The sequence below is a fragment of the Varroa destructor genome, unplaced genomic scaffold, assembly GCF_002443255.2.
Source record: "Varroa destructor unplaced genomic scaffold, Vdes_3.0 BEIS01000004.1, whole genome shotgun sequence".
NCBI classification, from domain to species: Eukaryota; Metazoa; Arthropoda; class Arachnida; order Mesostigmata; family Varroidae; genus Varroa; species Varroa destructor.
Genome location: NW_019211457.1, coordinates 48,352,168 through 48,367,388, shown reverse-complemented (window position 1 = coordinate 48,367,388; position 15,221 = coordinate 48,352,168). Strand labels below are relative to the sequence as shown.

Here is a 15,221-nt window from a genome sequence, read left to right as displayed (position 1 = left end):
TGCAAGAATGCAAGTAATTTGAATAATAAAAGTACTGCCATAATTAGATGCATAGTATCTTAGCACATCGGTAAAAATAGGATAAAGAGGTGTTCGATTGAGTGCTCCTGTGCGTAGCAAACACGCGCAAGATTTGGAATATCGCAAACTCTGTTTTGGCCAACGATGGATGTGTCCAAAATTAGTTCAAACAGATGCTACCGACACAATACCGAAAGGATTCTTGCTTTTGTTGGTCTAAGCACATTACATTGCACTTCTATTGAAAAATGTTTTGGCAACTATGCGTTATTTTTGTAATAAACTGTTCTCGTTGATCATTAGTTTAACTCTCATTTCACTGTTTGTACAAATCAAAAGACCACAAATTAACGTAATCAACGTTATATTATAAACGAATGCATTAGTTACATTGAAACTATAGTTTAGCATAAGAACTTTGGCATAGTTTGATTGTATTTGTCGGCTCGACCTAGAGAGCAAACCATGTTTAAATATTTGCCATATTTCCGGCAGTTAACATTATCAATGTATATATCGTTAGCCTGCATTATATTTGCTAAGCGTTTATATATTAAGCATTGGTAAATACATAGTAGCGTTTTTTCCAAATATTTTTTTACCTTTCGACTATTTGTTTAATTTTATATACGATCCAAAACTGCTGCTTTCCCATAAGTCTACTGTAATTTCATTAAAAAGTGAACAACATTTCATCTGGAGTTCAGGTTCCAACGTTAGATGTTCTTCGTGAAAAAAAATGCATTTTCACCTGAGTCTTATATTTCGTCTCTACCAAGATCAAAGCGTCAAAGGTTGCCGTGTACGGCGTGAACTCTATGCCTTAGACAATTGCTTGAAGGTGGTTTGCGAAGTCAAATAATGGCCTATTGGAATTGGAGAGGTGCCCCCCACGACCGGCCGTCTGGGGCAGACAAAGACCACTTAAAAACGACTTTCAAGGAAGTGGCCAACCAACAACCTGTGAATTGACCAAGAAAATGAACTGCACTCAAGTGACTATCGTCAGACATCTCGAATGCATTTTGATCTAATCAACAATTAGGAGCCTGGGTTTTTGTCCACAGACTGAATGAAGCATAAGTAGATACGATTATTTATAGTTTTTCAGCAGCTCGCCCGACATTGGACAACCTAAAGATTTCTATATACATGACAAGAACTAGTATTTTTACGTCGGTATGAATCAAGGAATGGAACAGGCGGATCTAGAAGATAGGTCTAAGCCCAGAGTTGAGCCAAATCGCCATCCCAAGAACACATGCTTTGCGTTTAGTGGAGCTAGAAGGGGTTTATGCACTAGGAGAAGCTAGATAAAAACAGGGAGTCAAGAAGAATCTGTGTATGGCCAAGTCAGGTCCAGTAAACATGGCTATTCAGCAGAAAGTATTTTCTATAGAAAACGGTCATTCCTCCACAATGACAGACTTCACATCGCAATGCTCCGTAAAGCCTCCTTAAAAATGTTGAATGGAAGACTCCTTTGCATCCTCCCTATCTTCCGACCCCTGTATTGACGAATCCGACGTCACTGTCTACGCCTTTCTCCCGTCTCTCAATCAATATACCTATTCCGTTATGCCAGCAGTTTTGAAGTTGGATGTCAAAGGCTCGTGAAGCGTTATTTTGAAAAGCGCTTTATTATAAAATGTACTATCACGAATTCGAGCGAAAATTTGCATTTCTTGTTAGGCAGCATATTTAATAATTTGTAATGAGCTCAGATGCTCAATCATGCGTACCTCTAGAACTTTCAATCTTTATTTTTATCAGACGTATCGATCATCCTTTGAAGTTTTTGCCTATAGAATCTGTTACCTTTTTTGAAACCAAAATTGCATCATGATATATTACACAAACTTGACAGTAAGGGTCTCATTGTGTTTTGATTTGGGTTCGCGTGCTGCAAGTGAAGCCTTCACTAAAGTGCTAATATCTTTTTCATGCTCTCGACAGAAGTATATTCCAATTCCCATTTGTGCACATTTTTCTTTGAAGGTTAGCTCTTTCATTATTTAGTACACTTTCTGCTTCATGCCAATTGCTTCATTTTCTCGATTGCCACTGATTGACTGACATTGGTTGCATCCTAGTGTTGTTGAAGCTGTAAGTTGAACAGTGTTATTGGCTATTCCTTTTACCTAGATACTGAGATGTGAGGGCATCTATTGAGGGTAAGCTTAAAGCTCACAAACTTGCAGCACTTCGGAAAAGGTCGAGCAAGGTAGGCATTGTTACCCTCGAGACTGCACATAAAACCTCTAAAGGGACTTTAGAGTCACTAAATATAAGTGTCCTTGTTTCTTTGATCCTAGATTAAACACAGCCTAGCCCCGTAAAACTCAAATGTTGATAAACTTTTACGGTTCTTTGCATAAACGATAGTTTGTTTTAGTGAATCTTGTGGAATCATTGTATAGATGTTTCACATTAATTCCTTTCACGATACCCGTCTGTGACGATAACCCTTGAGGAACTTGTCACCAGTAGGTTCATATCAATCTATGGAGGCACCGATACCTGTTATATACCATGACTCCTCTCCAGTGGGATATCATATTGGCTAATGTTTGTGTCGTAAACTAGGACGGGCGTTCTAGCTAATCAACTTTTAGTAGAGCTCCGCAGTCGCTCATCTAACTCAGTACCAAGTACTCCCAGGAACACTGGCGTCGCAGCTGTACAAGCTCAGTTCGCTTCATGCGGGTACAGTTTACTTGCCAGTTATCTGAAGCACAGATATTTATTCTAGTATGCATTACATTCATTGAATTGATTGAACAAATATTGTTCCTTGCTAGATTTATCTTTGTAATAACAATCCTTGCTTTACAATAACACTTAGCTATCTTGATCGCATTAAGTGGCACGAATAACTCGCGTTATTTTCCGTAGATTTTTACGAATGTTTTCAACCCTGCTTGCAGCCCGCTTCAAGATTTTTGGTATACTTTTAATCGATTAGGTAACGTCTTGTAAATAAACCCCGAGAAACCTGGTCATCTTGCTTTGCTTAGTCAACGTTCCATTACATTCTGCCTTCACATGTTGACCTTGGCTAATGTTGAAAACATTGCCCTAGTGTCGCATGCCTCAGCGGCCAAAGAGAAAGAGTTTAAAATGTGCAGATCACACTCTTGAGTGCCGTTTGTAGTTCTAGGGTAGGATTTACCAATTTCTTTTTACCAGGGAAATGCAAAGCTCTCCATCCTCTAAGCACTGTGACAAGCACGCACCGTTAAAAACATGTTCTCCCCTAATATACAATCAAGTAGCATATATGTGACAACATTTATTTTTTATAGATTCGTGGGTTTACGAAAAAAATAGGATCGTCGCCAGGATATGCGTAATCGTACCCGTGACCTTTAAGCAGATTGTCGATTAAGTGAATAAGTGTAAGTCAAAAGGGTTCAGCTAACTTTCAATACGTAACGTTACCATTTTAATAAAGCTCAAATAGATGAAGTTGACCAGATATACGTATTCGTTGACCCTAGACGTTAATCTTACCATGGTTCGTGTCTTTCAGTAAATGCCTGCAGAATTCGCTTTGATTTGCTAGTTTCTAGACGTCAAACGTTGTGAAGCTATATAACATACGATATGACTGTAACAGGATTAATTTTTTTCAAATGTGACTTAAGCCAGCTAACTTAATACCACATGTGTATGGCACAAAACCGACGCATTCTGAGGTGCAAGGAGAAAAGAACATGAAAACACATTAATGGTTGTCGGTACGCTCAAGCGTATCATGATAACCACTCTTTTAAATAACTCAATAGAGTTGTGATTTTTCACTCGTGAGATACCTGGAAGCTTTGTACCTTATTAACTGTTTTGGCTTCTTGAAAGTGAAATACGTTTGCCTTGCCTTGTTTTCTTTTTGATGGAAACCTTAGATAGTTGTGGATTAAACGTAGCTTGACAGCAAATTCACTATCGGATTTCTTTCCATGTCTAGCTCTTCCTTTTTATAGAAGCTACTATGAAAAGCGTGACCGGTAAACGTATGGAAAGGTTGTTCTTTTTCTGAATAGAAGTCTTGCTCTTTGCCTAGGAAGGAAGCGATCGATTGGGCAAACATCTCGTCATCGGGATGCGCCGATGCGCCGTTCCCCTTGGCATCCGTCCTCCGACTCTTCGGGAATTGAAGTAGAAAGCGCTAGGAGACTGAGGAGAGTCCGTTGGGAAGCCACTCAGAGACGGACATCTCAGCAGCCAGCGACAGAAAGATGATAGAGGCCCAAGCGGCGACGAGCCAAAGAGTTGGCTACACCCAGTCAGCTACTAGCGATGCTCCTCCCACCACCCAGAATTGGCGGTGGGCTCTCATGCGAGTCCACACATCGTCGTACACAAAAACAGCAGCTGCTGCCGTTGCACACTATTAGTCTCTAACGCTAACCGGTGGCTAGGGTTAACAGATGAGGACGCAAGCGCCTATATTCTAATACGGCTGAAGCTGCCATTCGCTGTTTCAATGCATGTGGCAGAACACAAACAAAAACTTTTATCTATTGAAATGTGTATATAATTTTCTACATAATAATACACTAGAGCTTGGCTTCGTATAAAAATCTTTTACATACCTAATGCACAAAAATGAATTGATTACTTCCTATAAAAAAAACTGAAACATTGGAAGCGTTCACCTATTCCTTAGTTGTGAGCGCTTCAGTGAGTCCTACCGACGAGTGCGTAGTTACGTTAGAACGAGTATCTTAAACCCTCCGAATCTGTTAGTTCGTAGCCTAGTGGACTATCCTGAAAGTAATGTTCAGTTATGAATAATTAATAACTGAATTATTCAATCACTTTATTTTCAGTTCATTGCTGCATACTACCAGCAATGTACAGAAACACCAAATCATTAAATTAAAGATGTGAACAGATTTAAACTGAGTAGTTGCTATTTGATTTAAAACACTTGAAAATAATATGCGTGGTAATCTGACTGAGATAGATGACGTTGTTGCTAAAATGCGCTAAAAAAATATGTGTTAAAATTGAGTTTACTAAAGTTTAAGATAGAGCGCATTGAGGATGAGTAAAACTGCTACAGAACTTCGTTATATGTCATAGTTTTATTACGATAAAGACACAAATGCTTCCCGGACCCCAAAGGATTAACCCAAAAATGTGTCTGTCGCTTTCGTTCTAGAAATTTTGATGTATAGGATACACTTCTTAGTGGGCGACCGGAAGAAGTTTGTAAGGAGGTTGAGAGAGACCGACACGTAAATAGCCATGATATTGCCAAAGAATTAAAGATCCACCACTAAACAGTTTTAAACCATTTAAAAATAGCTGACTACTCAAAAAAGCTCAATGTTTTGATGCCATATTAATTGGCGCAGATGAGTTTACTTCATCTTATTCCCATCTGCGAAACTTCATAGAACCGCAAGGTAGTCAAGTCATTTCTAGAGCGCTTGATCGCGGATGGTAAAAACTGAATCACATACGACAACATTGTGCAAATAAGAAAAAAGAAATAAAATGTGCTCAGTAATCTGTAGCAAAGCCCAGACTAACGCTAAAGAAGACGATGTTATGCGTTGTTGTATTGTGGATTATGAATTGCTACCGCTTAGACAAACGATTGGCTCTGACATTTACTGTTAATAACTAACAAGATTACGACAAGCCATTAGAAAAAATCGACTGGAACTTGTAAAAAACGTACTCGTCCGCCAGGACAATACCCGACTGCATATACATTTAGCTACCCGACAAAAATTGGGAGAACTTGGATTGACAAATTCAATGCATCTGGCGTGTATCCCGGATTTTTAATAAAATTATTATCTCCCCGTATAAAATTATTATCTAGTTCGGTCTCTGCAGAGCACCCTTAATAATGTTAATTTATTTTCAATGAGATATGCAAAAATCACTTGTCATAGTTTTTGGCCCAGAAACATTTGAAGTTCGTCAGTGATGAGATTATGGTGTTATTGGGAAGCCAGCAAAAGGTTATCCATCAAAATGGCGCATATTTAGTGAAGTAATATTATTTTAAACTTTGAAACATATTTGCTTTAATTCTAGCTTAAAAACGGTCAATACTTTTTTTTGACAACCCGGTATGATATGTCTGAAAGACAGGCAAGCTTCGAATATATTTTCGTACCGACTAATAGGAAAACACAAGAACTTCACACATATTATAGTAGCTCTGGGCAATAAAGATCCTGATAGTCATTGTTTCAAAATTGAGGGTTTGGAAATCAGCATGCTGCTCTTTTGTTTTTCAACTTAGCGAAAAAACTTCATTAGGATAGATGTAAACCTTGAATGATAGCAAAATGAAGGTTTCTAGAAAATGTTATAAAATGCAAAATGTATTTGTAGAGAACAATATGTACCACTTATCTCTACCCCCACTAGAAGGGTCTATTAATACGCCTGTTGGTATTCTAACAGAAGGGCCGCATTACAGAGCTCTAGATTAGTTCTTACTGAAAAGCTACTACGACCTGCTACATTTTCACGAAAACCCAATGGTTTCTCTAAAAAGTCGTGATTTTTCTTATTTTACGTTTTTAACAAAACATGTGTCTTCGTATTAAGCAACTTTTGTCTGAAGAATGTTACGAATTCTCTTACATGCATAACGATCAAGTGTATCAGGAACTTAATGCTTAAGTAGATATGCAAAAATCTGATTACGTTCTAGTGCAGCAAACTCAATCGAATTAGCACCGAAATTTATTAGACACTGTTTGTACAAACCTGCGATTTGTAATTGACAAAATATATTGACATTATTTACAGATTGTACCGTGTCCGATTCCGAGTCAAAACGCGCGCGTTTTTCGGACACGCAGAGTCCACCAGTGGCCTCATCCTCATCGCCCGCACTGCCTCCTCAAGTGGATGTGGACTCCACGACTTCCCAAGCACCTCCTCCAGCTCCTGGTGACCAACTGGCTATATTACAGCGCCTATTTCCACATCAGAAACCCACGTTACTCCATTTACTTCTTCGAAGTTTTAATAATGACCTGGGCAAGGCTCTTGAATATATTCTAAAGTGTGAGAACTCATTACATGTGCCTCCCCTCATGATATCAGATGATAGCTCTGTTGCATCTACAACTGCAAGTGCCGGATCCTCTTCTACTACTGATGTTTCTTCCCGTAGCAGCGCTTTCCGTCCTTTGTGGAACCCCTTATTGCCCAGGCTCGATCTACCATCGTATCCTTTGTTTCCAGTGGGCGTAGGGATTGGGGTTGGTTATCCCAACTGCCCGCCTGGATGCGCTCAGTGTCCACCGTTCTTACCTCTTGTCACTCCTCCATCTGCACCGAGTAGTACAGATGATAAATGGGTATCCCCGGAAGAGCTTTTAAAACGTGATTCTGATTGAAACGATAAGTGGAAATAATAGAGGCGTAGATGAAGCGACACACTCTAATTAGCTCCGCGAGGAGTCTACATAGAGTCACATATATATACAGAAGCCAACAAATTGTGTAGTTAGGCTGAGCATTGATTGTTCGCTATGATATGGTATTGTATAGTAGTATATAAGACTCACAACAAAAATTTAGGGCTACGATGATGATAAAGAAACATAATAAAGATAATAATAAGGGTAATAAATGATGCTGCCGCGAGATACAACCATGTGAAGGATGTTAGTGCTTTTTTATTACAAATCGGGGTGGGGTAGAACCAAACTTTATTGTTGAACGTTTAGTAAATTAATGTAGATACTCTATCTAAATTACATTCAGGGAAAATATGCAAATGACAGTTTCATATTTTATGCTCTAAGATCATATAACGTTAAGTTGTCCTGATCTCTCAATCCATTCGATTTCTATATTGCGTAACCCTAATGAGATATGTTTTTGGTCTACAAGTGCCATAATGATAATAGTAATAATAATCATAATAGTAATAAAACTATTGCGCTTATAATAAATGGCGATTGGATACTGCGGAAACTCTTATCTGAAATATCTTGACATGCATGAGGTGTGCCTTTTATTAATAGCCAGTCTTCTTTAACTTATGCTTCGTGTTACAATGCGACATTCAGTCGGTGAGAAGCTCAATGTTTATGAACTTCTTTATGCCTAAAGCAGCCTCGATGTCACTGATAGCTTTGCGTAGAACTTAGTTCAACAAAAAGAGTGATATATATTCTATCACGCAACAGAATACTTAGTCATCGTAAAATATGAGCAATCGTTTTTATAGTTTCCTTGGCACATTCCTAGCAAAATGTCGATAATGAAAACTTTTACAAACTATTTCAGCTATCGGATACAATCTGGATGCTCGCATATATTAACGCGCAAGGGATCACTCCTCGTTGATTGCTTCAATCACATCAGAGTCTATCAAATGTGTCCTATCACTTTAGTTACTAATGCAATTACATGACTGAGCCTTGACACCTGCCCATTTTGCTATCACTCTGTTCGTTATTTTCAAGCGCCCATCTCTTGTCAAAAGAACAATGCTTGCGAAATCAGTTCCACGCTAGTGACACATCTGTCCAATTTCTGCGGAGCGCTTACCGTATCCCTAAACCTCAAGTTGTAGCCATATATGCCTTAGCCGGCCTTCACTCATTCGCTAGATAGACACAACCAAACAATGTGTATATACTTGTATAGCCATATGTCTATATACCTGTATATATATAACTTCCGATTGGATTTGGCCAGACAAAGGTAGCAATGGAGCGCGAAGGATGGATATCAAGACGTAGGCACGGACATCAACACCACCCAAAACACTCAACTAGCTTGGTTCTAGTGGAGCAGCGCAACCCCACTAGGACAACCCTCACTTAAGGTGCATTCTTTCTCGTTCCCTGTCAATGGTAAAACAAGCGGCGCCAATGACCCGAAAAATGGGTGAACAGCAGCATTCGACACCCACCGACTGACTACAAAGTAAGTTAGTTGGTGGTAGGCAACGATGATAGGAGTAGATCAGTCGCGGGTTCGGGGTTCAGCGATGGGGAAACGACACGGGGCACCGGCCAGCTCTCGCGCGAGAGGCTCCTGCTGCCAACAAGTAAGCAGTGGCAGGCAGACAGACAGGCAGTGGCTACGATATGCCATTGCACACAAGAGTCCCTTGGGTATCAGCAGCGGTCGGCGGGATAGTCAGGGTGCTAACTGGATCATCTCATCTTCGTTTGCACAGAGCGTAACATCGAAAGAAGTGAGAGGTTCCTTGGACTTGTGTTGAAGGCAGGCAGAATGGCTTCTGGGCACTGATGCTGTCCTGCCGTAAGCTCGGCCTGAGCAAGCAGGCGCCAAAGAGAAATAAAGGAGCAAAGGAGAGGTTAAGGAAAACCGCACCGATAATTTACATCATTCTAAGGTAAACAGCCCAGGGCAGCGGGATACGCTAAAGCTAGTTCAGAAAGGCCGTTGTAGATACGGCGGGTTTGAAGTTCCTTGTTGATGCACAACAGGAGTCCTTGCAGGCACGACACATAAGGCTATACACTGATTTGCAATGTGTATTAAATGTGCATAAACTCGCTGATACTCTCTTCATCTAAATTTTGTAGAAACTAACTATAAGAGACATAACATATATATATACAGATGTATATATCCCCCCGCCCTCCTTTATATATGTATATATAGGGGTTATATAGGTTAAAATTTACTTAATGTTATTATTGAAAACAATGACGAAAGAGAAACAAATTATATTAGTATATTCACCAAACATATTTTCTATTGCGTGCACTATAAATAATTCATTTTTTGCAAAAGTAATAATTGCTCTATATAGCCCCACAAGGTGGAATCTAATAGATTAGAAGTAGCGCTACATGGGTTACTCTTGATTTCATGCAAAGAAGTTAATGATTAACCCAAGTTAGAAGAAAATTAATTTTTTAGAAAGGACTGTGATTATTACTGTGATTATATTTATAATAATTTACCGCCAAATTAAGCCGATCAAAGATTATGATTTGTTTACTAGCTATCTACATGAAAGTTCTGCTGAATAGTGTATAATTGGGTTTTGAATGGTCTATCACACCCACAAATCGCATTTTGTTTGAGAATTAAGAAGGTGGCACAGTGCGCGTACAGGTCTCAGAGGCCAAGTTGAACACATTGACACATGCATGGCTATCGTGGTTACACATTATTTTGATATAAATAATTACCTGTGGTAAATTCTAATCCATGGTTGTGACTATTCGCAATGTGATGCATATGTTGGTAATTTTGCATTATCGAATGGTGCGCTGTGCTAATAAGGTCATCGCTTTTTTTAAATGCAACAACATATGGTACGTCGTCAACAAATATGACGCGTGGTACCACAAGTTCAAAAATACAATTCCTTCATCTAACTTGACATATCTAGCTTAGTAAAAACACACACATGCGTTTTTACTAAGCTGAATTGTATTCTGGGGCCATTTATTTCTTTTATTTTATTTTTAGAATTAGTGTCGATGGCATAGGGTTTCATTCATGTTCGAGATGCAACGATTTCTGTAAACCCAACACTGGTGCATATCATTTCCAGGGCAGTCATGTAATATAACCCTTTTTTATTTTTCTATATGTATATATTTTTTTTATTATTATTTATTACTTATTTAATTATATTATTTAAGCAATTTGCATTCAGGTTGCTTTTAAAAATGTAAGTTTAAGACGTTGGTAAGAAGATGATAATGGAAAAACGAGTTTATTATTTTAGTTCTTTCCTGTTCAACAAAAGTTTGGTGCATTGTTGAAAAATACTTATATGCCACGTATTATTCCACCTTTTGAAATTTGGTATATACGCGCGTAGATGTTATTATTCTGACCTTTAGTTGGTAGGTTGAAAAATGGGAAATCAGGAAGTTTGAGAGGTTTACGAGTGCGAGTTTTTCTTGGAAGCTACGACGGAAATGCGGCTTGTCGTATAAGCCTTGTATTCGAGGAAGGAGTTACTATTCGAAATTACGTGAGCCGCTAGCTTAGAAATCCAGAAAGGACATTTTAAATGTGAAAATTAATTTCGTAGAAGACCCACTAAGAGTGTAAGTAACGAAATATTGAAAGCTGTGGTAAAAGTGGACCCGTCTTAACATACTTAAATCTTAACTAAAATTCGATGTGTATAAAAATATCATACTTGTTCACCTCAGTCAAAAGATTAAGAAGTGCCTAAATTTCTTTGTTCTCACCTTTAACAGTTACCCATTCTTGCATTGAATTATAACCTGTGATAAAAAGGTGTCTTTTATGATAATTGAACGGCCGCCTCAGTAAGTGGATGCAACTGAAGCAGCAAGACATCATTTTGAAGTAAATGTACTGGCATAAACATCTGGTGTCTATTTGGGAGCTTATTGCAAGTGCTATATACCAAAGTTTTATGGTTCGTCGATAGTAAATGGTTCGAGTGGGCTGGTAAAAAGTGGAGAGGACGATGAATCAGTTCCGTATTAAGCAGCTACTGTTGGTGAATAAAATCTAAGCCATTTTTTTGCACGGCAACGCTTAACTTCACACTACAAGAATCACGGAGGTAAAAACGCAAAAGCTATAGTATAATCAAAAGACATTACTTTCACAGGCTACCTTGTTTTCACAATTTTATTTACTTGTTCATAAGAAAGTTGCTCAGATATTAACGTGATGACGAAATTGTCTGTTTATAGTTCGTTTGCAACAGATATATATATATATACATACTGCCATCCAGCCAGACGACACACAACAATTATGTATACTTGAATGAAAATAAATAAACTACGTTTATGAAAAAAAGTTTAAGAGGTTAGAGTTTACTATCTCAATTTTAATATTAAGCGACAAAATATCCATTTATAAGCTTATTGAAGAAAGTAGCACAATGTTTCAAATATTTTTTAATAAAGCTTATTTTCTATTATCACTGATTGCCAACTGCGAACATACATCCGGTGACAACTAGATATACCTGATATATTTTACTCATTGCTTAGAATAGGTGTAAGCACCTAACACTCAACAGGTAATTTTCTCGCCGATGTAACTTTAAACTGCCTTTGCTTTTACTAACTTCTATGCTCATCTATCACTATCAGTACCAGGAAGATACTGTAGCGAGCGTTTTTAATGAATCTGGCAGACAGTCCCGGGCATGTAGGACATTTTTCTTTTTTAACTGTGGCCAACAAATGGTGAACCGGTTTTTAGTACTGTTACTCATGCGGACCGTCGCTGCTTAGATGCGCCTACACATATTCCGTAGCATTTAAGTTACACGACCGGATTTCGAGATGAAGAAGTTTTTGAGGTCAATGTTTCGTAAACATGTGACGTTCAAAATCGTTTTTGTTTTTTTGTGTAGAATACTGAAACAAAACTGAGCGGCCGTGGAGGCTTCTATACTCCTGATACTGCTGCCACTCTTGAAAAATATGCTGATCCTCAAATGTGATCGATAAACACTTAATCTTTTATCAACGAAATCTAGGAGCACATGTAATAATGGGTATGCTCCATACTAACTTACTGGAAACTACTATAAGAAATTGTTTGTAACCTCTAAATATACGCACTTTACGGTTTCAGCTCCCCAAAGAATAAAAAAAGGGTTACTCTCCACGGGCACTGCGGTCTCGGAGTGGTCTGCCACACCAATGACCAAGTTCAGATATACATTAACTATATATAGGGTCAACATGTTCGCGAAAGATTGTAATTGAATCACAACTTATAACAAATCCGGAAATGATCCTTAGGCAACACACTAAAGGAGAAATCGTTATTTGTTAAAGTATGAGCAACTGCCGTTGAGTGAACCATAATGTTCTAGATGTTAAAAAGGATCAAGATTATGGTTAATTAAAACTGCTTCGAATAGTCAAAAAAATTTGTTAGCCGGCTAATTTACTTTTTAGAAATTTATCGAATGCCTGGGGTAAAAGTTGAAGTGAAAAGCGCATAACCTGAAACGGAACTGTGCTTAGAACAGATATTTTGAGATATGTTAAATATGTAGACAAAATGCAAGAATTCCAAACATTTGAATGCATATGTTGGTTTAACTAAGCTGATGATTAGCATTCACAACATTTATACGATGAGTCTATTTCTTTTATGAAGCTTCGAACTCTGGCTCACATTGAACAGCGCTGAACGGAGAGTGTTCAGAAAGTCACGTGCTTGACGTTTCCTTTTCGTTTCACGCACACGTGCACAGACACGGATCACCATTAAATTTGTAAAAAAATATTATTAATTATTTATTTAATAGCTTAAATATCGTCGCCCACATCGAAACTTGCTCAGTTGTCCATAAAGTTGCTTGACTCTTTAAAGAGCACATGTGCATAAACTAGTACATACATTTTTTAACTGTACATAATTCTTGTTTTTTCTTTTGATCCTTTCCGGTGCTTTCAGTTTCTCAGTAAATATGTTTAATAGTACTAATCATCGTCATCATTACCGACTTCTAAAAAAGACATTTAATCAAATCAATGACCAATCAAAACGTATCTATCATGCACAGAGGTCATATTTACGTTTGTGTATCATTGTGACCTTGCGACAGGTTCTACTCTAATAGTTAGCAATCATCGTTCACCGTAGCAGATCATTACTTCCAGGCTCCTTGTACTTGGTCGTAAATCGTAGAGGACTACCACGATAATGCCTTGTTTGTATATGCACTGACTGGAGACTATAATTCAGATGAAAATCAGCGGAAGAGTAGATAATACAGTTGATAAATTGGCCAAATTTTGGTATTGTTCTTAGATTAAAAGTTTAGCTTGAGTTTTATTGATTTAATTTACCATTTGACTTACTTCTTTTTATATTAGGCTGCACATTTAACAAGGCATGACCCACAGCCAATGTCATTTTAAATATTATTGTTATATTATAGTTATGAGTACTGCGTACCATACTATATCATTGCACAAGTTATTAACACTGGTTAATATTCATCAGCCATATCGTTAGTTTGCCTTTAGTACCATAAATCTGGCCTTATTCTTTCTCACGAATGTATACACATGATTTTGGTATATTTGACCTTTTTGTTACTATACTTTTAAAAAATCGGTCATTTTCGGTTCTCAAAACAATAAATTACCATAAAAATTAACAGGCTTTTACAAAAGTTTATGTAAAATCTCAAGACAATAAAAGAGCATTACAGACTTTTGTGCTTGACAAATCACTGGGGTGAGAATAGAGTTAAAATCTAACGTTTTAGTCAAATATTTCTAATAGATTCTTGAGATAATGCGCCGCGCATGTTAGAATGGAGATAGGCATGATACTTTGTGTTCACCAACCCGAAATGGAATCTGTTGCTCCTTACCTACCTCGACGTCCCCCTTAGTGTTGAAAAAACCATAAAATTTTGGTCATGTACGTGTATGACTAATTGAATCTGGAACTGTCTCTTTATCTCTGTCTCTCTGAAACAGCTACTCCATAGGGCACCTAAGGGGTAGTCTTGATGTTGACTAAAGTTATTATTGGTTCGTACACAAAAAGTGTCTTAACCTAAATAATTCGTAGTTCCAACTAACGGGTCGTCGAATCTTTTACTACTATGATTTATTTACACGGTACTTGTGAAATAAAATTGTAAGGTAAGAATGTTTTAACACACATCTGATAATCAGCATGACAACACGAGTATTTTAATGTAAGAGTGCTACACTTTATAATTTAATTGAAAACCTTTATAATTTGAAAATAGACCGATTTTAGACAAATTTTCTCCGTACTTAAAAGACATTTATTTTCACTAAAATCTATAAATTGCTATAAACTATTCAGAAACCCATAATCCAAAAATCCACACCAGTGAGTGCGTCATTTAGTCACCTACTTTCGACATTTACCGTTAAACTGCCTGACTCTCTTTAGCTTTGCTCATATCTACGCTGTTTGTTCGACGCTTCTAGGACGCTTGTCCTAAATTAGATTAAAAACACTAAGTATCATCCATAGAAGGTTTTTGCTTTTGCGATTGTTCAATTTCACCTTTTAGTATGATACAGCGCTTGCATCCATATCCATGTTAAGTTGTATGTATAGTGTGAAGTAAATGTATTTCTAGTGTGAGCGCACGCAGCAACGACAAAAAGCAAAATTCCTCTTAATCCTCATCAATAGTGTTAGTGTGTCAGTTGTGATTCCGTTATCGGTTTCTATAGAATTCACTCGCCCTAGAGACGTAGACTTAA

At 37.8% G+C, this 15,221-nt stretch overlaps 1 protein-coding gene across 1 annotated transcript in view; it reads left to right on the top strand.

Annotated features, from left to right (window-relative positions):
* LOC111249754 (uncharacterized) overlaps window positions 1-7,666 on the top strand; it is a 13,741-nt gene extending 6,075 nt beyond the window's left edge. Inside the window, exon 4 of the mRNA XM_022804030.2 lies at window positions 6,805-7,666. Within this exon, the coding sequence (XP_022659765.1) occupies window positions 6,805-7,400 (596 nt within the window). The 3' untranslated portion in view covers window positions 7,401-7,666. The remainder of the gene's footprint in view (window positions 1-6,804) is intronic.
* Window positions 7,667-15,221: the final 7,555 nt, after the last annotated feature.